General features: G+C 39.9%; 1 protein-coding gene across 3 annotated transcripts in view; it reads left to right on the top strand.

Moving 5' to 3' along the window:
- myh9b (myosin, heavy chain 9b, non-muscle) overlaps window positions 1-26,815 on the top strand; it is a 58,237-nt gene that overhangs the window by 20,480 nt on the left and 10,942 nt on the right. Inside the window, exons 2-26 of one of the 3 annotated variants that reach the window (XM_037542430.1) lie at window positions 731-1,062; window positions 4,361-4,517; window positions 8,186-8,213; window positions 8,308-8,401; window positions 10,447-10,467; window positions 14,969-15,061; window positions 15,149-15,212; window positions 15,861-15,959; window positions 16,390-16,533; window positions 17,124-17,219; window positions 17,705-17,976; window positions 18,306-18,479; window positions 19,122-19,295; window positions 19,721-19,835; window positions 20,803-20,865; window positions 21,942-21,947; window positions 22,518-22,705; window positions 22,976-23,097; window positions 23,298-23,367; window positions 23,868-24,028; window positions 24,430-24,538; window positions 24,731-24,862; window positions 25,227-25,433; window positions 25,598-25,735; window positions 26,324-26,447. In XM_037542430.1, the coding sequence (XP_037398327.1) occupies window positions 736-1,062; window positions 4,361-4,517; window positions 8,186-8,213; window positions 8,308-8,401; window positions 10,447-10,467; window positions 14,969-15,061; window positions 15,149-15,212; window positions 15,861-15,959; window positions 16,390-16,533; window positions 17,124-17,219; window positions 17,705-17,976; window positions 18,306-18,479; window positions 19,122-19,295; window positions 19,721-19,835; window positions 20,803-20,865; window positions 21,942-21,947; window positions 22,518-22,705; window positions 22,976-23,097; window positions 23,298-23,367; window positions 23,868-24,028; window positions 24,430-24,538; window positions 24,731-24,862; window positions 25,227-25,433; window positions 25,598-25,735; window positions 26,324-26,447 (3,178 nt within the window). In that variant the 5' untranslated portion in view covers window positions 731-735. Of the gene's footprint in view, window positions 1-730; window positions 1,063-4,360; window positions 4,518-8,185; window positions 8,214-8,307; window positions 8,402-10,446; window positions 10,468-14,968; window positions 15,062-15,148; window positions 15,213-15,860; window positions 15,960-16,389; window positions 16,534-17,123; window positions 17,220-17,704; window positions 17,977-18,305; window positions 18,480-19,121; window positions 19,296-19,720; window positions 19,836-20,802; window positions 20,866-21,941; window positions 21,948-22,517; window positions 22,706-22,975; window positions 23,098-23,297; window positions 23,368-23,867; window positions 24,029-24,429; window positions 24,539-24,730; window positions 24,863-25,226; window positions 25,434-25,597; window positions 25,736-26,323; window positions 26,448-26,815 lie in introns of those variants that run through there. The other 2 variants (XM_017717319.2, XM_017717321.2) reach the window with 2 other exon arrangements.

The raw sequence follows: 26,815 nt of genomic DNA, 5'->3' as shown, positions 1-26,815 counted from the left end.
ATAGCCTACAGTATATGAATAGGAGCGGTCAGGTATGTTATGTTTTCATATAAGATTCTATGTAGAATTTACTGGAAGTAGGGTAAAAAATAAGTAGGGTAATTCCCATTTAAACTTTTTCCCCATTTCACTTTGGGTCTGTCTCGGGAAGCATATTCAACTGAAGCTTCAGCATATTTAACTGAAGCATATTCAGCTGAAGGTGCCGCAACAAATTTTTGCTTCAGAAAACAAATGTGACCCCAGTTAACTTGTTTTACTCGTGTGATGTTATTAAATGAATAAACAGGAAATGTTATGAAAATATGTAGAAAGTAAAGAATTTATAATGGTGGCAGTAATTGCGTAGTAATTGAGTAGTAATTGCTTTACATTGGTCGATTGATGCAACGAATGTCACAATTTTATTTTTTAAGTGACCTGAGTACTTACTTGGTTGTAAACTCGTCCCTGGTTGGTCCAAGAGCAGTTTATCCTAAACTTAAGCTTCCCTTATATGTTCAGAATAAATTGCCATGACGATGTAACATGGTAAATAATTACTGAATCCAAGGTTGGATGAAACTGTGCTTGAAGTTAGCTGATTAAGCAAGTTCTTTTTTGCTATTTGCTGTTTTATTGTTTGATTTAAGTATACTGTGAAGTATTATGAGCTGCATCTAAGTATAACAGGTGCTATGTGAACATTGCAGCCTCTAACTCTCCTCTTTTCCATTTTCTTCTCCCTCAGCAACCATGTCAGCTGCAGATAAGTACTTGTACGTGGACCGCTCCGTGGTGAACAACCCACTGGCGCAGGCAGACTGGGCCAGTAAGAAGCTGGTATGGGTTCCATCGGAGCGCCTGGGCTTCGAGGCCGGCTCAGTGAAGGAGGAGCACGGAGACGAGGTGCTGGTGGAGCTCGCCGACTCTGGCAAGAAAGTCAGAGTCAACAAGGATGACATCCAGAAGATGAACCCTCCAAAGTTTAACAAGGTGGAGGACATGGCTGAACTGACATGCCTGAATGAGGCCTCCGTGCTGCACAACCTGAAAGAGAGATACTACTCAGGCCTTATCTACGTAAGTTACCCATACAACTCTGTTCTGCTACTGAGACTGTGCTTTACAGCCTGCTTCTGCTATATTGTCTGGATCTGAGCAATAAGATATTAAGCATTTCTTCAACAGTCTAACATCTGAATATTAAATATGAATATTGTAACTGCTTGAAGGGCCCATAGCCTAAATTTACCATAATACAATGAAATGACTTTAAACCAAGACAATGCAATGGTTATCGTATTTTTTTAATTGAGAAAATTCTCACATTTATGGGTTTCTTTTTTCTCATATCACTCCATTTGGAGTGTGCCTCTGAAAAACCTCTGGTTGGAGGGCCATGTAGCTCCAACCCTTCACTCTACCCCTCAATCTCAACAAAAATGGGACCTCCTACCCCACAGGCGTGAACATGCAAAGCGAAGGCCGAAAGACTAAGTGGTAGGGGCAAGGAGAGATGTGGGATTGGGGGTTCAGGGAAACCAGTGCTTAGTTACAGTTATTAATGTACCAGTAGATCTGTTCATATTCAATTATTGTAAATAAAAGAAAAGTCAGTGGCACTATTATGCTTGTACTGTCCATCTTATTAGTGCTGCTATACTGCAGTTTAATATCACTGCCTTTGCTAGAAACACTGTTAGACTCCTTGGGTAAAATTAACCGGAAATTCCATCACATTTTCAACATTTCTGGATAATTCTGCATAAGTCAAGAGATGATGAGATGTAAACGAAGTCATTAAGAATGGTTTGTTGTGAAACTGTGCAGAGAAACAGTTGTAGAGAAACTACCTAGTCAGATTATTTTATGATGGAAATAGGAACCAAAAGAATGGATCTCTATGACCAAAGATCTCTATGATTCAGACATTTTATTATCCAAAAGACCTGTGAACATACATGTGTCCTCCAAGTTTTTATACATAATGTAGATGATTGTTTTGATACTGTTTGTTATATTATAGGCCAAAGTCTGGTCTCCGATCTGTCGTGAAACAGTCTTTCAGGCATCAGGCAGCATTTCCGTAATCATTTCTAGTAATAACTTTCTGTGAGGTAGCTTTTAGAGACAATAAGTACTTCAGATGTCTGGTTCCTATCACCACCACTGCGAACAATGGTGACTGGATAAGTTTCTCTGGAATGAAGCATTTCTTATCAAACCACTTTATATCTTAAAGATTAAATTATGCAGATATTTTGAAAAGTCAGTGGAAATCCCATTTAAAGTGCAATCTCTGAGACTAGTGGAGGATTGCCAATCATGCTGCTATAAAGTGAATGCTCTGAGCCTTCCCCACCCTCCTGCAATGTTGCGTAATAGCCTTTTTGAACTTTCAAATAATTTAGCGTTTTATATTCAGTGTTTGTTGTGGCAACAGTTATTCTTTTAGTGAGAGAAGTATTACACAATTCATGTATTTAACTGAAGACTGCGGGGTTTGTGCAGCTGTTATAAGAGATGTAGGGGTGTGTGTGTGTCAGGTGTGGTGGATCACTCTGTGGTCTCCCTAAACACCATCTGAGCACTGCATCCCCCAAAATGCTCCCTTAATTAGTCATCTCAGAATCACTCAGACTGACCACACAAACACCCACAACAAAGAGAAGGAGGATCTCTCTCTTTCTCTCTCTCTTTCTCTCTCTCTCTCTCTGTGTGTGTGTTTGGAGTTTTGCGGTAAACAGGAAACTCGAGGGAACAATATGTAAGAGGGAGGAGGGCGAGAAGGACCTCCAAAGAGATGGAGAGTGAGAACGCAGAAAAGAATGGAGTATAGAGGGAGAATGAAAGACGGAGTTCTAGAGAGAAAGAAAACCACTGTAAAGAGAGAGTGAGAGACGAAGAGAATGAGAGTGGAGTGGTAGAGCGAGAGAGAAGTGGATAGAGAGAGACTGAGATTGAGGGGTAGGGAGAAGGGAAGAAGGAAAGACTGGCAGATTGCAAGACCTAATGAGAGACAGAACTGGATGGAGAAAGGGAAGAAGGGGATGAGAGGGATGAGAGAGAGAGAGAGAGACAGACAGAGAGAGAGACAGGAAAAGAAAAGGGGAATGAGCGGTTAAACGACATGGAAATTAAGAAATAGGAGAGAAAGAAGGAAAGAATTGCATGAAGAAACTGGGGAGAGAGATATTGAGGGTGGCGAGAGAGAGACTTGGGGAGAGGATTAGACAAATTAAAAGAGAGAGAAAGAGAGAAATAGAACAACATTGGAGTAATGAAATGGAAGAAGAGAGAATTAAGGTGCGAGAGATACAGGGAGAGAACAGGAGGGAGAGAAAGAGACGTAGGAGAGAGAGTTTTCGAGGGGGTTTAGAGTTTTTAACCTGAATACTTCATCCAACAGACCGGATCAACCGCATCCAACAGACCGGATCAACGGGCCTTTGTTTGCATGTCATGGATGTGGATTCACTCTTACTTGCCTGATCATTGTCATGTCAATGTTTACACAAAAAATTATTTAAAAACTACAAGAATAATGAACAAGTGTGGTTGGAGAGAACAACTGTTTTTTATTAATGTTCACTTTTGCCATTTGTAGAATATTGTAAATGTCGCTCTCTCAGGCTCTCAGGAGTGCCTCTCTTACATGCATATTAACTTGCTGTGTAAAAATACATTCAAATTATTGATAAGCATACAACCATGAGCTGAATATTACTGTTAATATTTGAACACAGCCCTAGTTATGAGGCTAATGTTGCTAACAAGTAATACCACATAATAATACAGATAATTGCTTTACAGTAATAAAAAGAAATTGCACTGAGAGAGTAATTTTAAAAAATGGGTGTGCCACAAGAAAGTATTCAGGAAAGTATTCTAAAGGAGAAATAAAAATGCCATCAGAGATTATGGCAAAGAATAATGGCACTTGTTATGTAAAAGAAACTGGATGATTTAATATCATGAATGGACTCGACCTAAATGAGTCAAAATGATGGATTTTTAGACGGAGAGGGTCTGAAAGGGGGGATTAGCATCATGTGTAAGTGCTGCCTCTGGTGAATGTTGAAGGGGATAATTAGGAAATGAAAGAGTAAGAACTAACAGTCGTTTTTCCTCTATGACTTAATCGCTACTTCTTTTACACCTATTCATTAGACCTTGATGGAGTCATGTGTAAAAAGCTGCTGGAATTACAGGCCTCACTGAGAAGGCCATATTCAGCTGCAGGCTTTCTGCTTTGCTTGGCTTCCTTCACTGTGTGGTGCTGCTCTGTTTCTTAGGCATTCATTACCGCATGGTAGACGGATCACTTTACAATAAATATGCAATCTCTCCCTCTCTTTCTCGCTCTCGCTCTCTGCAGACATACTCTGGACTCTTCTGTGTGGTGATAAATCCCTATAAGAACCTGCCCATCTACTCAGAAGAGATTGTGGAAATGTACAAGGGAAAAAAGAGACACGAGATGCCCCCCCACATCTATGCCATCACAGATACTGCATACAGAAGCATGATGCAAGGTGAGTGTCCATATAACCATAAGTATAGTTCACACTGGAGATATAGAGGACACCCCCCACTCCCCTTAAACAGCTGTTAAGTGTTTTTCAGCATCAAAGGAAAAAACAGAAAACAAATTTAGCAGAAATTTGCATACAAACCTCAAAAACTAGCCTTTTTTTCCTCATATTTGCTTTTATTACAGCTTTTTTTTTGTGAGACTCATATTTGCAGAATGTTTCACATTTGCAGAAATCTGCAGGGATATTTTTCCATACCTCCTTAGTTTAGTCTTAGAAGTTGGTTGTATTTATTATAGCTTTGAAATGCATTCAGTGATGTTTTAAGATAGGAAACTATCACAGGGCTTGATATATATATATATATATATATATATATATATATATATATATATATATATATATATATATATATATATATATATATATATATATATATATATATATATATATATATATATATATATTTTCCTCTTTTATCTCTCTCAAAGATTAAAGCTTTAAGTGCTGTTTATTTGACATGCAAAGTAACCGGTCACAGACTAAATACATGCAGAAAACAAATGGCTGTGTGCCAGCAAGTGGGTGAAATGCTTCCCAGTAAGCTGAATAACTTTTTCCGATGTGAAAGCAAACATCTTGGCAAACTTTTTCAGTCTCTCCGCTGTATCTCACTCTGAAAGACTAACTGTCAGCGTGGCGAATCAAGCAGGTAACTACTTGCAATGGTGTGTTTTAAAACCCACTACATGGTTTGTGTTCGCACGGACATGCAGATAGTCAATCAGAATGATAGTGACAAAATCACAGCAGTTTTTTTCAGCTTAGCTTACTGTGGCACACACACAGGGCATCTGAGGCGAAGACTACACTACAACCATTTCCATGGTTACGTTAGTAACACGTTTTTAGAAGTCATGCACTTTTACTGGCTCCCCACTTCACAAACAGACTGCACCTTCATTTTACACATCTGACTGAAAGATCACTTCGTGTAACACATCTGAACCCTTTATCCCTGAAGAAGCTGGTCTGCACACACACAGGCATCTAAACTGGTTGAAGTGCACATTAAAAGCTGATCTGATGTGAGTGCAGCTGCTTTAGTCCCTTTACCAGCCTTCATTTTGACCATAGCAGAGCAGCAAGAGACAAAAGGCAATTTCCCAGAATCCCCTCCAGGCTTTAATAAGGTTCCCTTAGTCCATCTCGAAGATGTTCTAGTAAGCGAGACGCTGACCTCGATTTCCATCTCTCACGTATGTTGGTGGAAGAGCCAGGAGGGAAGTAGCTCTGTTTAATGCAGTGCATTTCTCTGCTTTTCTGCTTTGCCTGTCAGAAGTTTGAGGACACACAGGAAATACCTGTAAAGATTTTGTTAAATGAATTATAATTTGGGAATATTTTGCATCCCTCAAATCCTTTTGACCTAAAGGTGGCTTAAACAGCTTAATGGTTTGATTGCTATCACAACAAGGCTGTAACATTTGCAGTTTGGCATTATTCCCAATGTAGCATTTATCAGTAAGACAGAATTTTATACTTTTATTGTACTGACCGAATTGCTTCAAGGCTACTGAAGAATTACCAAAAAATGCCAGTCATTTAGTACCAAACTGCAGTACAAGTAGTCAATCTTAGCATTGGTGAGCCAGTAAACATGCTAGTTCTAAAATCCAGACCGCTGATTGGCTGTCTAAATTACATTCCATATGCATGTTAACGTAAGAGCTTCTTAAATGGTCTGCAATCAAGTGCAGTCAGTATATACCTACCTCCAGTGCCAAAAGCCACATTCACTTTTGGTTTGAAATTGACAAGAATGTGTCGAAAGTATTGTTCTGGAATTACTATAAGTCAGTTGTATTGATATTGTATCAAAGGTATTGTGTTGGTATTGGTATAAAACAATTTTTGAATGAAATCCATCCCCATCACAAATATTGCCACAGGTATAGTCAGTTTCCACTGAGTTTCCACTTAAAACAGCCTTTAGGTGCAAAGTATGAATTTGTTCAGGTGATTTAAAAAAAGCAGAAAACGCATATTTAGCAGAAAAACCTTAACAACAAAATAAATCAGCACAATTGTTCAGTATTTAGTGTGTCTACCCTTTGCCTTTATTACAGTTTCCATTTTTGGGAGGGGGTGAACTTGCTTTCATTTTTTCAAGGAAATCTGCAGGGATATTTTTTCTAAGAACTGTCTTAGAAGTTGATTTGCATTTTCTGCTTCTCACAAATCAAGTAATACAAAACAGATTCAGCTATGTTGGGCTCTGTTTGGGGGAAACTCCAACTCTTTACTGAATTTATCTTGACTCAGAAATATCACCTGAAAAATTAATAACTTGTACACAATGGACAATTAAAAAAAGAGAGAGAGAGACTTGTTTCAGACTGCTCTGAATTGTCCCCAAACTTTTGATGCACCATGTAGATTCAGGCGAATGTTTGTAAATGTCTTTTTTCTGATCATCATAGTGGTGGTGCTCTAGCACATTCTTGAAGATGTTTGGATTGTTATGCTCTAGAAATAGCGTGCCCAAGTGAGTTTAGTTTTCTTGGGTGTGGGTGGGTGGGTGGGATTTCACTTCCTCATTTAATAATAGCACTGTGTATTACACATATAGTGCCTTTTCACATATGCAAGGTCACTTGAGTAATAAAGATGTCATGGTGTTCTCAGGTCAGTATTTGCCGCAGAGAGGGAGATGTTCTTGGCTTTTTAGCTGCTGTGGTGAGGGTGGTGTTCTTGCGTTGTGGTGCAGAGGTTAGACTGATGGTTGAAAGGCAACTTCTTTTTCCAGTCACAGTAAGCCGGATATCAGTTTCCTGTATGTGGGCCAAGCACGTCCTGTTAGTGAGACAAAACTCTGGGGCTTGTGTGCAGTAGATAACGATTGTGTTCAATGTAATGGGCTTTATCGAACAACACAAAACTGCACTCAGAATATTTTTTCCCTTTTATGAGCATGAAGTTGTTCAGTTGCAGCACTCTTTCTAGTGAAGTTTGAAGCTGCTATTGCAGCCCCTGCATTAAAACCTAAATGGTCCATTTACCTTACACAGAGTTAATTTAATTTAGTCAACCTGAAATTGACGCTAAACTACCCTTAACTTTGGTTGTTATGGTTAAGCATGATTCATCATATGTTATATAATTTAAAAGACAAAATTGTAGCTCTGTCAGGAGTCAAGTTGTCCCCTGCAAATCACCATAGACTAATATCCAGGTCTCTTTGTTTCAGAACACCTGTTTTTCACAATCCATTCAAATGCTTATGAATAAAATCATATCACGGTCATAATTACTCCTACCTGAATATTAGGGCTGATTTTGATACTCTAGTATTTGTAGAGTTCACAAAGAGATATCTGGTTAGCCATAGGTGAGGTAAAAACAACCAGTTAGCACTCAGTAACTGTAATGCCAGCCCAAAACCAATTTGCTGTAGAAGAACTTTTTTTTTTAATTATTATTATTAAATTGAATTCACCCTTTGACTTTCCAAAAGCAAAGAAAGTTCCTGTGTAAGTGACAAAAACAAAATGAATTCCTTTGACATTTGAACTGGCAAAAACGGTCCTTGACCTACTAGCTGACAGTATCTGAAAAATTATTATTTTGCTAATAAAGTCATTTTTTTTTTCTCCCTCTCTGAACAGATCGTGAAGATCAGTCTATCCTGTGCACGTGAGTGTTGTGAATGAGCACAAGCAACCACAGTTTTTGTCATTTCAAAGGAGAAGCTCTGGAGGAATTGAACAATCTCTCTGTCTCTTTTCAGGGGTGAGTCTGGAGCTGGAAAGACAGAAAACACCAAGAAGGTCATTCAGTATCTGGCCCATGTGGCCTCCTCTCACAAGACCAAGAAAGACCAGGTTAGATATTCTCCCTTGCTTTCTCTGTGTCTCTCTCTCTCTCTGTGTCCCTCTCTCTGTGTCCCCCTCTCTCTGTGTCCCCCTCTCTCTGTGTCCCCCTCTCTCTGTGTCCCCCCCTCTCTCTGTGTCCCCCCCTCTCTCTGTGTCCCCCCCTCTCTCTGTGTCCCCCCCTCTCTCTCTCTCTCTGTGTCTCTCTCTCTCTCTCTGTGTCTCTCTCTCTCTCTCTCTGTGTCTCTCTCTCTCTCTCTCTCTGTGTCTCTCTCTCTCTCTCTCTCTGTGTCTCTCTCTCTCTCTCTCTCTGTGTCTCTCTCTCTCTCTCTCTCTGTGTCTCTCTCTCTCTCTCTCTCTGTGTCTCTCTCTCTCTCTCTCTCTGTGTCTCTCTCTCTCTCTCTCTCTCTCTCTCTCTCTCTCTCTCTCTCTCTCTCTCTCTCTCTCTCTCTCTCTCTCTCTCTCTCTCTGTGTCTCTCTCTCTCTCTCTGTGTCTCTCTCTCTCTCTCTCTCTCTCTCTCTCTCTCTCTCTCTCTCTGTGTCTGTCTCTCTCTCTCTCTCTCTCTCTCTGTGTCTCTCTCTCTGTGTCTCTCTTTCTCTCTGTCTCTCTCTCTCTGTCTCTCTCTCTCTCACCTGTCACACATCAACATACAGTCTCAGCAGTCTGGCATAAATGATTGGTAAGAGTCTGTTTGACTTTTTTTCTTCTTCTTTTTTTTTTCTTTTTTCCTTATTAAGACATTGCCTTCCACTTTTTATCTGATCTGAGACTTTTTCCCATGTCTCTCTGGTCCCTGATGGGATATCAACAGCATAACTGAGAAGTGTGTGTGTGTGTGTGTGTGTGTGTGTGTGTGTGTGTGTGTGTGTGTGTGTGTGTGTGTGTGTGTGTGTGTATGTGTGTGTGTGTGTGTGTGTGTGTGTGTTATGCTACTGTAAATGGTTGCAGTATGTTAAAGTACATGAGAGTTTATGACTGCGGAACTCGGTCATTGCTCTCCTGGGTCAGTCCTGCATGAGTAATTCAGCAGCACAACTGGACATTGTGTGCAAATATGCGAACACGTATATATCTGAGAACAGTCAGTTCCCTGAATGTTACCTGAAAGATTTTTGAAAGTTTAGGGTTTTGGTTTTCTTTTTTTCTTTTCTTCTTCTTTTTTTAATGATGTCACAGTCCCCTCTTCTCTACCTCCTTTTCTTCCTTCTCTTCCTTTTTTGCTTCAGGAGTGATTGCCCTACATGTTTCTCTCACACTGAGAGCTAATCACTCCCATATGTGCTCGCACCACCTCCTAGACAGGCCTCCTATGGTTTTATTCTGTTGGCCTGTGAGCATGTGGGTGTTACACATACAATCTGCATTGCATAAGCCGCGCAGATCTTCACACATCATATGAAGCTTAAAAGTTTTCATTTTAATCGGGCTGGATTTTACATTTGGGCCTATCAGAAGGCCATGGTTTCTATGGTTGGCATATTTCCAAAGTTTTTGCACATAAGGCTGGGTATTGAAATTTGATGCTTTTATGGTATGGACTGAAATACTTTTAGCACTCCGGGCCAAAATGCTCCTTATAGCTGCAGCATGATTGAGCAGGGCTAAAAGGTGGTAGCTTGAATAGGAGAATATATGTAAACATGTTACTTTTCATGGCATCACAAAAGTAAAGAATTCAAAGCAGGCTGTTTTTGCAACTACGTCTTCTAATGCATTCTTGTAGAACTCCATACTCCTCACTGAATGCCTCCATTTCTTACTAACATTCTTTCTAACTTGCATACTGACTGACTGCCTTACTTTCTGACTGACTCGCTTTCTGACTTATATAATTAACTATATATATTTTATATACAGTGTATATTCTGTGCTGCATTTTGTATTTGTATATCAAAATGCCGTGGTTTCACAGCTAAACCCATCTCAGTTGGAAAAGGGAAAGAGTCTGGGGCCTGTTTACTCTCCAAACCAGAGCGGAGAGATTTGAGAGGTTTATTTATTTTTCTTTTTATTTTATCATTTGAGTTTGAGTTTTGTTTTTTCTTTTCATCAACAGAACAGCTCGGTCCTGTCACATGTGAGTTACACACATTCTCTTCACCTCCCTCTCCCTCTCTCACACATACACCCACTCTCTCTTTCTTTTTCTCTCACTCTCACACTCTTTCTCTTCGCTAATGTGTGCTGTCTGGCGGGCTAGCTGGTCATATGGATTGTCACATGACCCGGGTCACAATGCAGAAAGCAAAATACCATTCAGACAGACAAGAATGGGGAAATTATGAAGAAATCACTAAATTTAATGAGTTAATTTTAATTGGTTCTGCTTGCACAGCCTGTTCTTTAACGTGATATTGTGCAACAGAAAACACAGAATGGGCATGCAACAAAAAAAACACAATGTACTTGGGTGGTTTAAGGGCTTCCATCCATCAGAGGTTTATTAATGCTTGATTGTTATTGCAACCTGCTTTACTAAAGCCTTTGGCACATACAATACTGTTCAAAGGTTTGGAATCACTTGTGAGATTAATAATAACAATGTTGACTGAAATGGCGAACTAGATATTATTATTATTATTATTATTATTATTATTACACTTGATTGTCCAACAGTTTGGGAGCGTTTAAGATTTTATGAAGTGATATTGTTTAATTGCGCATTTACAATAATTGTCTGCTAGGTAGAATTTTTATCACCACATTTCAGTTATGTGGCATTCTGGATATTCCTTTTATTAGAACTTAATTTTGTACAGCTTTCTCAATCATTGTATCATCTACAGCTCCTTTCATTCTGGACAACATATTAGAATCAGTTTTTATGCAACCACATTGGCTTTCATGAAAACTTTGACTCAACTATGAACAGTGATGGATGTATGAATGCCTTTAGTGCAGCAGGCCTTCACTCTCATCAGTGTCTGTCTGAATGCATCTCTTTCCAGTCTGGTTGTCCATCTGCGGGGTTGGGTTGGGATTGATTTGCTGTTGTACCTGATGGCGTGTCCACATGTGCCTGATTTATGCTTTCTCTGCGAGCGTGTGTGTGTGTGTGTGTGTGTGTGTGTGTGTGTGTGTGTGTGTGTGCGCTTGCTTTGTGTGTGTGTGTGAGAGAAATGGCTGTGTGTGTGGGTGTGCATTTGTTTCTAATGCAGAAAAAAATTCTTAAGAGTTGTACAGTAGTGTATTATTTTCAGAAGTATATTGGTATGTTAGTGAAATTGATTGATTGTATAGTATTACAAGCATTATGAGGTGTTTCAATCAGGAATCTCAAACTTCAGGTCCACAAAATAGGGGACAGTTGGCTTATGCCCCCCAGCTACTTTGAGTTTGAGATCAATATTTATGTGCAAATTCAAATTTATACAATGTTCTCCTTACCTGAAATGTAGTCAGCCAAGGCATGCTTGGAGTTGCTTTTTTGTTTAGCTGTGCTAAGGTACTTTTGTCCATTTTAGATGGGTAACAGTGTCATACAGGCTCAGAAATTATGTAACCAAGGCTATTTGATAATACTTTACAGGAATTCCATGTATTTTTAAAATTTCTGCAGAATTAAATTATTACAACGCAATCAGTCATTCAAAGTGGTTTAATGCTTCATTTTAGAGAAATGGCGTCTGAATTGTTCATACTTGTGGTGATAGGAACCAGATGTCTGAAGTGTTTAATGCTTCTAAAAGCTTTCACATGAGTTTACTATATCATTGCCTGATGCCTGAGACAGTGTTTTATGATGATGATGATGTAAGGCTGTATAGCAGCCAAATAGTACCTATATTTACTACAATATTATTATTATCAACACTACATGGCCCACTGGTTGTTTTTGATCGTAAATAATATGGCAACATTTGTAGACACTGCTACTCTGGTTCCTATCACCACCACTGTGAAGAAATTAGAAAGTAAAAATCCTTTACAATGAACCATTTCAGATCAAACCACTCTGGCTGACTGTTTAGAGCTCAACAATTAAATTATGCACACGTTTTGAAATATCTGTGGAATTCAGTGTTTTATGAAATGAGTGTGTGATTAATTTAGAAGTCCATTTCGCAAGTTGTTTCTTAGCTACACTAGCCTCGTAGCTTCAGTACAATCTTTGACAGTGTTTGAGGTAAGGGGAAAACAGTGTAAATGGCATTTTTGCCAATCTATCACCTTTAAGATTCACCATTTAGGGTGGTTATCTAAATTATGCAAAAATGTTAGTGTTTTTTTAAAAAGTGAGCTGCATTTTTATCACCAGTACTAACCAGCTGGTATTATTCCATGATTAGTTCAGTGGTCTGTCTGTTCCACATGCTGTTCATATGAGGGTGTTGTGTTCTGGGTTTTTGACATTATTATAGTGTTTGCTCTTTGAACAGAAACATGATGTGATTGATCGATGTAGCAATGGGGAAAAATCACGCTCTCACTGTGTTGGTATGTGAGTCCCCCACTAGGGAGAGTTTTCTGTATTTAACAAGCCTCAAAGCCTGAACACTCAGGCCAAAGGGCTGCTTCATTACACCATTAGCGAGAAATGTAATGATTTACCTTTGGATTTCCTCCAGATGAATCATTTACAACTTTAGAGAAGTGAGTGCTAATGATTGTAGCTATCTTAAGCAATCTCTGTCCCTGTTTGTAAAACGTTGAGCATCATGTGTAAAGAATGGCAGACTCACAAGGAGTTTTTTTGTAGCTGAACTGGCTGAGCTCTGACTGCAGGACCATGCTTGTTCAGTTTAACTCGAGCATATCCTGGTTGTAGTTCTAAGGAAGGTATAGATTCCTGTTTGTGCTGCTATTTGAAAGCATTTCCTGTATGGTAGAATAGAATCTGCTCTTTCTCTACAACCTGGGGGGGTCCAGCTGCAGTCCTAGAGGGCCTCAGCCCACAATAGTTTGTTGATTTTCCTGCTCAAACAAACCTGATTCAGCTTAAGCTTGTGGGGCCAGATGTATTCTTACTATATGAAACTATAATACACGTCTGCGAACAACTGGACGCTGGACTGTGGCGAAATCCGCAGCTAACAAGGGTACACCCTAAAATCAGCCTCCAAATTCCATTAGTCTGTGCACTTTTAATGTCTGAAGTGCAGTCTGGAACTCTTCCGGAACGTCTGGAATAACAGAACTGTATTTCCGTTCTAAGGTAATGTCAACTTGCATACCAACTTTGTTACGTCTGTGACAGGCTGGTTGTCCACTGGACAGTTTTGATGAGTGCAAAGTAGGGGAGCTCCCCACTCTGCCTTCGCAAAGCACTAGATTGGTTTTGAAATTTCACACTCTGCTCGTTCCCATTATAGCAAGTCTGTCATCATCCACATTTAGCTTAAAATGTCTTATTGTTGTGCTCGGACATTCTCGTTACAAGATCACATCTGGCCCCACAAGACCACAACCCAGCAGTTAGTTACCAGGTGTAATTGGTGCTTGCACCACACTTTTCAATTAATCATCGGTTTCTATACGTTTATTGTGGAGAGGAGTCGAAACATCAGTGCATCATTTACTTAAAAACTAAATCTCTAATATTCATATGATGCACATGGGCGTTTTGGTACACTGCAGGAAGTGTAGGGGGTGATACGGCTTCTACTTCTTTTCACCTTGAAAGAAGAAATCGCTCACATCACAGATGGCACTTTTGAAGGAGCAGAGTGAGGGGAAACCACAGAATCTATATTGGTTTGAATAGTTGATTTAATTTAATTATAGTTCCTAGTCCTAGAATATTATATTCCCAAGACGGCAGACATTCTCCTATGCAAATAGATTTCCGAGGCAGTGGTCAGTTCTTAAGCTGATAGGTTCTTAAGGCAGTAGCTAGATTCCCAAGGATTGATTATGATTAATTAACATTTACGTTTTAAAGTGTGAATTATAGCTTTAATAACTTGACAGGAAAATCTCCAAACAGAATTTACCTCTGGTACTTCAGCACCTGAAGAACTTGACACCCCTGTTCAAAATGGTCAAGGAGTGTAGTCTATGGACAGCTCCTACACTGCTCATGTATGCTATATTCAGCTTTTTGTCTGTTAGTGATAGACAACTGTACAGATCTCTGTAATATATACACAGTACATATTATGAGCTGCGCAAGCATCCCAGCTGAGATAAAGATCTGTCTCTGGGCAAATTTCACCTTTTACAAGTTGAAAAGCTGCTGTTAATCTTAATATGCTGAAATGTCCACATCTGCATATTTAAACTCAGTTTATTTGCATGTAATGTATACTTCAGCGGTTCTGTTGTGCATGAAGTCTTGGGTCAGGTTGGGTGTTTTATAAGGTGATGGGATTCTTGTGTCTGGGTCATTGTTTAATGGTGTCAGGACTTCTAACACTTCACTGGGATTGTGTGGATGAGGGTGCGGGTGTATGTGAGGATGGATTGCTGCATTGTGTGTTTTTGTGTTATTCATGCTAATACTCTGAGACGGTAAGACACGGTAAGGCATTATGGTTCCTGTATCACTCTGTTCTGTTGGATTTGGCATTTCTGAATACCACTCTGCTTTACCTTCAGCATGCTTTGTAAGCATTTGGCTGTTTGTGTGTCAATATTAGGGAGAGCTGGAGAAACAGCTGCTGCAGGCAAACCCCATCCTCGAGGCCTTCGGTAACGCCAAAACGGTCAAGAACGACAATTCCTCAAGATTTGTAAGAGCGCTATGCATTCACATGGTTGAACAGTTCTTATGCTGGATGGTTTTTATTTGTTTACTTGAAGTTACTCTTCTCTAACAGGGCAAATTCATCAGAATCAACTTTGATGTTAACGGTTACATCGTTGGAGCCAACATTGAGACCTGTATCCTTTCGTTGCCAATCTGCTGTTTTTTTTTTTTGTTTGTTTTTTGTTTGTTTGTTTGTTTGTTTGTTTGTTGTTTTTAGATTCCAAAAATAATAGTTCATTCCTAAGCTAATAAATTCCTAAAGTAACGTATTCATAAGAGAATACATTCCTCATCTGATGGTCAGTCTTTAACCCAATAGATTTCTTAGTAATAGATTTGTAAAATAATTGTCAATACCCAAGCTGAGATATTCCTAAGGAATTGGTGAATTCCTAATAGATTCCTAAGGTAGTAGATTCCCAAGACAGTGGTCAGTTCTTAAGCTAATACATTCTTAAAGCAGTGGTCCGTTCCTAAGCAAATACAATCCCAAGACAGCAGTTGGTTCCTGTGCTACTTGATTCCCAAGTCAGTAGTTGAACCCTAAACTTCTATATTGCCAAGGCAGCGGTCAGATCTTAAGCTAATTAATTCCCAAGGCAATAATCAGTCTCCAAGTTAAGTTTTTTTTTTTTTTGGACAGAACCCTAAACTTATTCCCTAGACCAAGCAACAACTCTTTTCTTTGCCTTATACAACAGTGATCAATGGAGCTGTCTGAAGTGGTTTCAGGTATTGCCTTTTGCCCACATTGATTACTCCCTTAACTGCCTGACCCTTAGACCTTCTGGAGAAGTCCCGTGCCATCCGCCAGGCCAGAGAAGAGAGAACCTTCCACATTTTCTACTACATGCTCTCTGGAGCAGGAGACAAAATACGCAGTGAGACTTTTTGTTTAGATTGTTGTTTTTCTTTATAGGCTAATTGATTTTGAAATTTACAAGAGCTTACATCATAGATTCCTTCTCACTAGCCTGCTAATTGAAGCAGGCAACTGGGTGTTTTTGACAGCTTCTCTGATGTGGTTAGCTAGGGCTTTAATCTAAGCAGCCTGACAGAGCAGGTCTGTTCAAAAACATGTCACTGAAAGAGCTGTTTGACCACCAAGTAGCCAATCTAGGAAGTGTTGTACACACTGACCCATTGTACTGATGGTGAAAGTTCAGCTGAATGCAAACATTTGGGCAAACTGTGACATCAATAATGGAAATAAATAACGTCGCTCATGCCATTTGCAAGGTTCCTGTTATGGTCAGAATTTTTTAAATCTTTATTTCTGCCTGGTTAACTGCTGTGTGTTGTGTGTTTCAGCTGAACTGTGTCTGGAGGGCTACAGTAAATATCGCTTCCTGTCCAACGGCAATGTCACCATCCCAGGCCAGCAAGACAAAGACATGTTCACCGACACCATGGAGGCCATGCGCATCATGGGCTTCTCCCCGGAGGAGCACATTGGTAAGCGTCACTGATCTTTAGCAAGCTTTTTGCTATATCAGAGTTATTTATATACAGTGAGGGGAACAAGTCTTAAGACACTTTTGCTGAATTTTGCTATTTAATATAATTCCAGTGCATATATCCACTTAAATTTCACACACTAAAATATACGTATTTGTGGATTATTAGAGTTCTGCATATATATCAAATGTATTTAAATGCAACTGGTCTCACTGCAACAAGTAGAAATCATGGTGAAGGAACACTTAGAAACAACAAATGGAAAAAGCTATAGAGCCCTGGCCAAGAATTTGGATATCACTGTCAGTACAATTGATCAAGTAATGTGCGCTTGGAAAGTTCATCAAAGTTAATTGTCAGGGGCAAGATTTCTCTCAGACTAATGACAACAAAGGTAAGAGAGAAGCCAGCAGTAACTTGGTTGCAAGATGACCTGAAAGCAACAGGAACATCAGTTGCACATAGAATAGGAACCACTAATTTTTTTTTTTTTTTGGTGCTTGCATAGGACAATCTAATTTGAACTTCAGAAATGGGATTCTGAGGCACTTTTGTGCTTGTGCATATTTTTGTGTGTGTCCTTGCAGGTTTGCTGCGGGTGGTGTCCTCAGTACTGCAGCTGGGTAACATGAGCTTTAAGAAGGAACGTCACTCTGACCAGGCCTCTATGCCTGATGATACGGGTAAGCTAACCCAAAATTCCCTTCACCTCTTCAAGTGTCTATGTTCTCTCGCCTACAACCTTTCTCAAATCTAAACTACTCCTCCATTAGGTTGTCCTCTCTAGTGTTGTCTATGTACTACTGTGTTTTCTTGTTTGTCTTTGGATGTTCTGCGTTCTGCTGTAATTGTAAGCTTCTTTGGCTACTTGAAAAGCGGCCAGGCTTGACGGTTCCAGTTCCAGCCAGGAATTTTTATTTCAGCACATGGCTATTATTAATTAGTGCTTTATTTTTTTTTGTGGTGCAGTGAAATAATAGAAGCCATAGAAGCCTCATGTAGTGTATTGACTCTCTGTATCATCTAAACATTTTAGACGACCCCCCAAAAATTATCAAATTTATTGACTAATCATTTCTACCCTAAAGGCTGGAGACTCTTCAGAGTTGACTTTTCTGCTAGGTTTTCACAACACTAATCCAGCTTTCAATTTAATCTTCTTCTCTAGCGGCACAGAAAGTGTGTCACCTGATGGGCATGAATGTGACAGACTTCACTCGGGCCATCCTGTCTCCGCGCATCAAGGTGGGTAGAGATTATGTTCAGAAGGCCCAGACGCAGGAGCAGGCTGAGTTTGCTGTGGAGGCTCTGGCCAAGGCCACCTATGAAAGAATGTTCCGCTGGCTTGTCATGCGCATCAACAAAGCTCTGGACAAGACCAAGCGTCAGGGCGCCTCCTTCATTGGCATCCTGGATATCGCTGGCTTTGAGATCTTTGAGGTAAAGTCAAGTTTTTGAGACAAAAATAGTGCTTTAAAAAAATAGTATAAATCTGACAATTGAGTGTTTCTCTGTAGTATAAAGTGATGTGCTTGTTGAACTTTCTAGTTAATGTATGAAGCTTATTGTATTATAATATACACAGATGATGCCCCATGGAATTAACTTTACGAACTTTTATGTGGTTAACAAACAGTATGACTTATAACTGGTGTAAAATAAATTTTAGTGATTTGTGATTTTGTTCATTATATTCAAAGCCTTCATTTTACTGTACTGTACATAGAAGTTGTAAAATATGTTTTAATGTTTCTTCTTTGTTCCTTCAGCTGAACTCATTTGAGCAGCTTTGCATCAACTACACCAACGAGAAGCTGCAGCAGCTGTTCAACCACACCATGTTCATCCTGGAGCAGGAGGAGTACCAGCGCGAAGGCATTGAGTGGAGCTTCATTGACTTCGGCCTGGATCTGCAGCCCTGCATTGACCTCATCGAGAAACCTGTGAGTGTGCATGAGAAATACATAAACCTGCAGGCTGGAGAGAGAGGTGTAACTATACCACTATGCCTGTAAAAGATTTTACTGCATACTAAAGTATATGGTGGTCACAGCATCAGGGTGATCAATAATACTTCATCATAAGTATGGAAGCCAAAAATCTTGATGTCACATTGCGTGCAAAATAGTGAATAAAGTAATTTTACTGATGTATTCATTGGCAGTCAGGTATATCTCAAGTTGTGCAGCTGTATTATCTAGGGAAACATTTCTCCAGGAAAAAAATTGAATAATTTAGAATCATAATTGAATGAATCATGACATCCCTAAATAAATTCTAAGATGGTTCTTAAATTGTATGTATTAAACTATTTCATAACTACTCATCTGTCAGCAGTCCTGTGGCCAAAAACTGAGCACAGAGGAAAGCTAGAGCTTTTTCAACTAATCAATTTAAATAAAATAGACAGTTGAGTTTGTTTGCTCTGTTGTGCACTCCAGATATCATTTTTGCTTTGTTGAGATCTTAAATGTACTAAAAAGCATTGAATTTGCTTTTAAAATTGTGTAGCAACCTTGTAAATGAGGTCAGGCGGTGTGTATGAATGTAGCCTAATGGTCAGTTTTGATGTCTCTCATTTCCAGGCGAGTCCCCCTGGTATCCTGGCTCTGCTGGATGAGGAGTGCTGGTTCCCCAAAGCCACAGACAAGAGCTTTGTGGAGAAGGTCTTGCAAGAGCAGGGCACACATCCCAAATTCTTCAAACCTAAGAAACTGAAGGACGAGGCTGACTTCTGCATTATCCACTACGCTGGCAAAGTAAACACTTACCCACTTCAACAAATGACTTAAAATTAATATTTAGAATTTAATCACTCTTCACTAGAATATTCTAATACACTGCTAGTAGCAAGAAACAAGTCATTTTAAATGTGTCTTCTCCTGCAGGTGTGTTAAAAGCAGCATAACCAGCATAAAAAATGATATTCAGGATACCTAGTATTTAAAAGCCAATGATCAAACCTTGAGGTGGAGCACTATAATATTTATACTTAAATTTATCATGGGTTATTATTTAATTACTTCTTGTTCCCCTGAAAAACAAAATACGGAGTTAAACATCTAAAACACCTTTAGGTGTGCAGTAATATTTAAACCTACATTTACAAGCATTTAAATGGTGATTTGTTCTTAAGAACAAGATAAGAAACATTTTATGCTCATTTTGGCCCCCCCACCCCCAGGTGGACTACAAAGCTGATGAATGGCTGATGAAGAACATGGACCCCCTGAACGATAATGTGGCGACATTGCTCAACCAGTCCACTGATAAGTTTGTGTCCGAGCTGTGGAAGGACGGTGAGTAAAGCAAACAGCTTCACCAGCCTCAAGCACCATGAGGAGAGAGAGTTCTGAACAAAGCCGTTTAAAGCGATAGTTTGGTGAAAGTCTTCAGTCAGTCAGCTAAGGCACGTTTGATATCCAAAGACCTTCTTTAGTATTGCACTGGAGGTATGTACCTGAGAAGCTGTGGGAGCTTGCACCATCATCAACTTATCAATGTTGCTGAATCATCACACTTTTTGATGGGGTTGAGTTTATATTTGAGTATATTTGAGATTATTTGTGTGGTTTCTGAAACTGTATGACACACGTCTCAAAGCCTGATTTAGTTTTTTTGGGGGGGTTTTTTCCCCTTTTTTTTATATTTTTCTGTTTTTATAGGTTACAGTGTGTCAGTACTGCCAGCAGTATACATACAACAAACATGCCGTGGCTGATTGACTATATTTGCAAGGGAAATTGTCAATTCAGATTTGTTTCTGAATTTTTTTCTGAACTTTGTCAGACATTGAGGGAAAAGTAGCATATTGTTCCTTCTATGCTTTAGCAGAGGTTTTGGAGTAAGAGTTGAGAAGGAACAAGCTATTTTAGAGAATATTTGGAGAATCTTTGTGAGGCTGTTGTTTATTATTAGTTTTGTTTACTGTCCTGGGGTTTGGGGAATGTTGGGTATTAGCCAGTGGTCCTTGTTGCAGGAGCAGTGATGACATGGTTTGTGTTCCATGTTGAGTTTTCATGTTTTTCTCTTCGTTTGCTGGACCTCTGTTCTTCCCTTTCTCTGTCTATCCCTTCTTCTTGCTCGTGGACCTCTGTACCTGCCCTGTGCTCTTGTTTGTCCCCCTACTTGCTTCTCTTCTCTTCTCTTCTCTGCTCTGCTCTGCTCTGCTCTGCTCTGCTCTGCTCTGGCACCTTCACTCTGTTTCTCTCACTCTCTTGCTTTTCTGTTTTCTTTATCTTTCATTTCTTTTCCGTTGGCTCTCAGAGGTGCAGAGTTGTCAGAGAGCTTATTTTTATCAGCGTTTTCCTTTCCTTCATTTTGAGCCAGGTGACATCTTTCTGTTTTCGCTCCTTTTTTGTTCTTTCCATCGTACATTTCACTCTCTTCCCTTCATACCTTGATCCTGCTGCGTTCCTCTGGTTGTGTGCGTGTGTGTGTGTGTGAGAGAGCGTGTGCTTGTTTTCCTCTGCTGGTGCTCATCTCTCTTCCTCTCTCCCTCTCTGTGTAATAGTGTGGTTGGGGCCCCCTGCTGTTGGTCTTTGGTACTGCAGAAATGGGTATAAACTGCATGGGTTTGGTTCTGTTATCACTCCAGATGTACATTAGGTGCACAGAACATCACCTCAGCAGCTTCATAAAACTACACATATATACACACACACACACACACACACACACACACACACACACACACGGCACTAATTAAATATAATGAATCAAAATGCAAGTTCACCTGCAGAATTGGCATTGCTCTCTCTGGCCCTCCTCTCCTCCATTGCTCAGCACAGCCAAGGAGGGAGTCTGTTAGTCCAGTAAGTGTGTGAAGAGTTAGTTAAGGGCAAGTCAGAGTCAACATTTGTATCAGTTTGGGGCGAGGCCAAGTCAAATGACGAGCCAGTTAAGGGCAAGTCAGAATTGAGTTGCATGCCAGTTATGTGTGAGCCTAAGTCAAATTAAAGGTCGGTTAAGGGTCAGAGTTAATTCGCTAGTCAGATAAGGAAGAGCCAGAGTCAAGGCTTTGTTAAGGGTGAGCCTGAGTCAAGTGGCAAATCTGAGCCACAAGTCAGTTAAAGGGCAAATCAGTCTAGTTGCAAGTCAGTTAAAGGGCAAATCGGTCTAGTTGCAAGTCAGTTAAAGGGCAAATCGGTCTAGTTGCAAGTCAGTTAAAGGGCAAATCGGTCTAGTTGCAAGGCAGTTAAAGGGCAAATCGGTCTAGTTGCAAGGCAGTTAAAGGGCAAATCGGTCTAGTTGCAAGGCAGTTAAAGGGTAAATCGGTCTAGTTGCAAGTCAGTTAAAGGGTAAATCGGTCTAGTTGCAAGTCAGTTAAAGGGCAAATCGGTCTAGTTGCAAGTCAGTTAAGGGCGAGCCAATGTCATGTGGCAAGCCCTGTAAGGCGAGTGTAGGGGAGAGTCCAAGGCAAGTGACTCAAATCTCTGTCTCTGATAAATACACAATGAAATGTTTAAGAAAGCGATATTACATTCTGTAAATTCTATATTACTAAAGAACTGTGTCTCATTATGAACATGAACACACAAACTCACACACTCATAAGTAATCAGGAATAAAAGAGCATTTTTTTGTTTTACATACTGTTCTGTTTGCCCATACAAAACCGATCTTGCATATTGTGAGATTTGTATTTTTGAGTGTAAATATACACACACATGCGCATGCACACACACACAGTCACTGCATTGAATTGGTTCCGTTTTCTCATGTATGTCCCCTTCCTTACACACTTCACTGGCATCGTGTGACTGTCCTTTTGTTTTCTCAGACCTTTCCCTTCACCTCCATTCACTGTGTGGTTGTGTGTTTTGTCACCCGTATTGATGAGTCTTTGTTGTTTGTTGTAGCTGTTTTTAATCCCACAGCGTTGTGGGTAAAAGTATGCTGCTTGTGAAGTCGGCCTGTGAGAAATCTACATAAACGACAGTTGGTTTTTTTTTCTGTTTCTCTATCTCTCTCCCTCTCAGTGGACCGTATCGTTGGGTTGGATAAAGTGGCCGGTATGTCGGAATTGCCTGGTGCTTTTAAGACTCGTAAGGGAATGTTCAGGACTGTTGGCCAGCTCTATAAGGAGCAGCTGTCCAAACTGATGGCCACTCTCAGGAACACCAACCCCAACTTTGTGCGCTGTATCATTCCCAACCATGAGAAGAAGGTACCATAACCCTCCTTACCAGCACCAGACTTTTACACCAGCTTACCTTTTTATATTAAGTAAAAAAATAAAGGTCAGCCTTACTGCTCAGTAACTAAGAGCCTGTGAATGTGCAGTTTGCATGTTTCACTGCTGTGACCTTTTTGTAGATGCTGTTGGGTTAGGAGTTGGGCTGATAGAAAAATGGGGTTTAAAACACTTGTGCATCATCATGGAATGGGTGCTGTATTACCTATTGCACTGAAATGTGTTTTTGTCTCTCACTCTCAGGCTGGAAAGTTGGACCCTCATCTGGTTCTGGATCAGCTCAGGTGTAATGGTGTCCTGGAGGGAATCCGTATCTGCAGACAGGGCTTCCCCAACCGTATTGTCTTCCAGGAGTTTAGACAGAGGTATCTACACTAAACCTACACCACTACATTTCTGGACAGCGCTGCTTAAATGAGTGTTTTCCCCTTTCCAGAAGTTCTTTAGTGGAGGATAAACAAGAGCTAGATTTAAAATGTCTTTGGATGTTCTGCCAGGAGTTATTCATTACACTTTTTAATTGAATTCATGCAATTGAAGTGGCTTTCTGTTCGCTGTTCTTCAGGTATGAGATCCTCACTCCTAATGCCATCCCTAAAGGCTTCATGGATGGCAAACAGGCTTGTGTGTTGATGGTAAGAGTCTAATAGTTAACCTCAGATCATTTTGTTTTTTCTGCTCTAGGCCTTACATTAGTCATGAACAGAGAGAAAGGTGGTCTAGGTTTCTCCACCACATTCCTAAACTTGGGATTAGACTGTTGGGTGCTCTGAGTAATAATACAATTATTATTAATGTTTAACATTTATATTGAATATTTATATATGAACATTTTTATGAAAAACAATATACATTTTTTTCAGTTATTTTTGTCTTAAAGTTTATTTTAATTTTATTATTTTAAATGGGGTGCTGTATATCAAACCTCAGTCCATTTTAATAATTTGTGTTTATTGAAAATTTCACCTTGTTCTGAAAGAGCAAAACTTTGGAGTGAATATCAAACACAAGTTTACAAACCTAGACAATAGTAGGTATATAAAAATGGGCGGCCACAATGTTGAACCTTACAGGGTTAATAAACATTTACTCCAACAAATTTGAAAAGCTCAACTTCACACACTCTTTTCGTCAGATCAAAGCTCTGGAGCTGGACCCTAACCTGTACCGAATCGGACAGAGTAAAGTGTTCTTCCGAGCCGGAGTTTTGGCCCACCTGGAGGAGGAGCGAGACATGAAGATTACTGACGTCATCATTAGCTTCCAAGCCTGGTGCCGTGGCTATGTCGCCCGCAAGTGAGTGCAATAACTTAGTTATTCGTGCCAGGTGAAAACACAGAATGCAATACCTAGAATTATGATGGTGATTTAATGCTTTGAGGTCTACAGTCATTACTGTGACTTTGCTGTAGTATTTAAATGTAATTACTTAACTACACCATCAATTATATAGTTGCATGAGTCATTTACAGAAGTCTGCACTTCTGATTATTTCCTGTGTGACTCAGTGTCAAAAATCACAAAGCAAAAATGTAATGTTTATTTTTTAGAACTGATTTCAGCAGAATTTCAGCCTGTCTGCACATAGATTGTGTTTTCGATTACGTTCGTGTTCTCAAACACATCTACACACATCCATTCACATAGACATGCCCTGCTGCCCATCTCTGACACTGTGTGTGATTGTGTACTCTAAGGGCATTCGCCAAGAGGCAGCAGCAGCTGACGGCCATGAAGGTGATCCAGAGGAACTGCGCCGCTTATCTCAAACTCAGAAACTGGCAGTGGTGGAGACTCTTTACAAAGGTGAAGCCTCTAATGCACTCACTAACAGCACTCACTCGCCTGAAGTTAATGCAGCTGATTAAAGAATTGTTAGCTTTGAGAAACTCAGGTTTGTTGTTGTGGCTCAGGTTTGCCTTATATCATGCACCTGAAGTGCAATTTAAACTTTCTGCTTGGGCTCTAATGTCTGTATTTCGACCTCTTGTGCTGCAGGTGAAGCCTCTGCTCCAGGTGAGCCGGCAGGAGGAGGAGATGCAGGCAAAAGAGGATGAGCTCAACAAAGTCAAAGAGAAACAGCTACATGCTGAGAAACAGCTGGAAGATATGGAGGTCAAACAGCAGCAGGTAATGTACACAGTATGAGCCAAATTAAAATGGTTCAAGAGACACAACACACTCATGGCGTAAGAAAATGAGACACATTAAAAAATTTCACACAAACTACATAGAATCACATTCAAAACTTGCAGTTAATTCAGAATATTTGATATTTAAAGCACTTGCCATATAAGTAACAAGTCAGAGTACTTTACAGTCAAGACAAAAAATAACAGAAATGAACATGAAAAGGCAAAGTTGTAGAACAAGATAGTACTTTAGCATAACCATATATGTACTTGCACTCTATCTTAACTGATTCGCAACCAAACTCTGACTTGCCTTTAACTGACTCATGACTCACACATCCACTGGTGCTCTCTGTGTGCAGCTGATGGCGGAGAAGCTAGCGCTACAAGAGCAGCTGCAGGCTGAGATGGACCTGTGTGCCGAGGCAGACGAGATGAGGAACCGACTGGTGGCAAAAAAGCAGGAGCTGGAGGAGATCCTGCATGACCTTGAGGCTCGAGTGGAGGAAGAGGAAGAGAGAGCCAATCATCTTCAAACAGAAAAGAAGAAGATGCAACAGAATATCACGGTACAGCCTGCTGTGTTCTGTACACTACAGAACTGAGAGAGGGTTATTCAGCATATCACTTTTCTGGGTGTAGTTTAAGTATCCCAAACTGCATAATAATAACAAAGCTAGACTTTTTTTTTTTGACCAAACACAACTTTTACCCTTTTAATTTCATCCAATAGGATCTGGAGCAGCAGCTGGATGAGGAAGAAGCAGCCCGTCAGAAGCTGCAGCTGGAGCGTGTCACTCTGGAGGCTAAACTGAAGAAGGTGGAGGAGGATGTCATGGTGCTGGATGACCAAAACAACAAACTGTCTAAGGTCCGTCCTGGTGTGGTCTAGCAGAACTAAGAATGTTAGGGAAAATGATTTTATAAAAGTTCTGAATCACTCAAACTCATCCTAGAGGTATTGAGTGGAGTGCTGTCAATCCAGACTAGTAGTTCCACTGCTCCACTGACCAGTGCTGTTGCTGTAGCCAATACTTGGCATTGGACGTTGTGATCTTAGGCTCATGTGTGGCTGCTCCAGAATGTCCAATTCAAATAATGTTTTTCTATGTAGATTATACAAATGTAGCCGAATTCACTAATTAGAAGGTATGTCTGGATACTTTTGGTAGATGTGTAATTTGACTCAATTTGAATAATTTAACATAAGATCTAAATGAAGATTCAATTAGAAAAAAATTAAATAGCTTTGCCAATTTCACTGTATTTAAGTGATCTTTCCAGCATAAGTCCAAATATGGCCAAATATGTCCAGCATGTGTTAAAACCAACAATCACACCACGTGTTCTGCAAGATATGCAGTGAACAATTTATTTGTGCTGTTGCTGTTCTTTCTAAGCACTTTAAAATGCAGTTGTGAGACAATATGTAAAATGGACATTGTTTTGCGTTTAATAGGAAAAGAAGCTTTTGGAAGAAAGAGTTGCAGAGTTCACAACCAACCTGGCAGAGGAGGAGGAGAAATCCAAGAGTCTACAGAAGCTAAAGAACAAACATGAAGCCATGATCACAGATCTAGAGGGTAGGTCTCTACGTCTATGGACTAGTACTTATTAACATCCTCATGGTTTGAGAGCTGATCTTGGTCCAGTATTTACCTATCCTTCTTGATGGAATGTAATTACATACAGCATTATGCAGAAGTCTTGGGCACATGTGGTGTTTGCTCAAACAGTATTACTATTAGAATAAAAACAACGTACGTTAATACAAGAAATTTGATTTAATGTATGCAGTTGTTTTTGTTTAGCCATTTCCAAACTTCTCCTTGAGAAAGCCCAGTGTTGTTTGTAGAAGGTATTGTCCAATACTTAATTTGGCTAAATTAGTACTTCACCAAATTAACCTCCTTTCTGCAGGCTACACCTGAGGTAGAAGAATGGTTATCAA

Source organism: Pygocentrus nattereri, chromosome 1 (genome assembly GCF_015220715.1).
Source record: "Pygocentrus nattereri isolate fPygNat1 chromosome 1, fPygNat1.pri, whole genome shotgun sequence".
Taxonomy (NCBI): Eukaryota; Metazoa; Chordata; class Actinopteri; order Characiformes; family Serrasalmidae; genus Pygocentrus; species Pygocentrus nattereri.
Note: the sequence above shows the minus strand (reverse complement) of the source record. Positions and strands in the feature narration are given on the sequence as shown.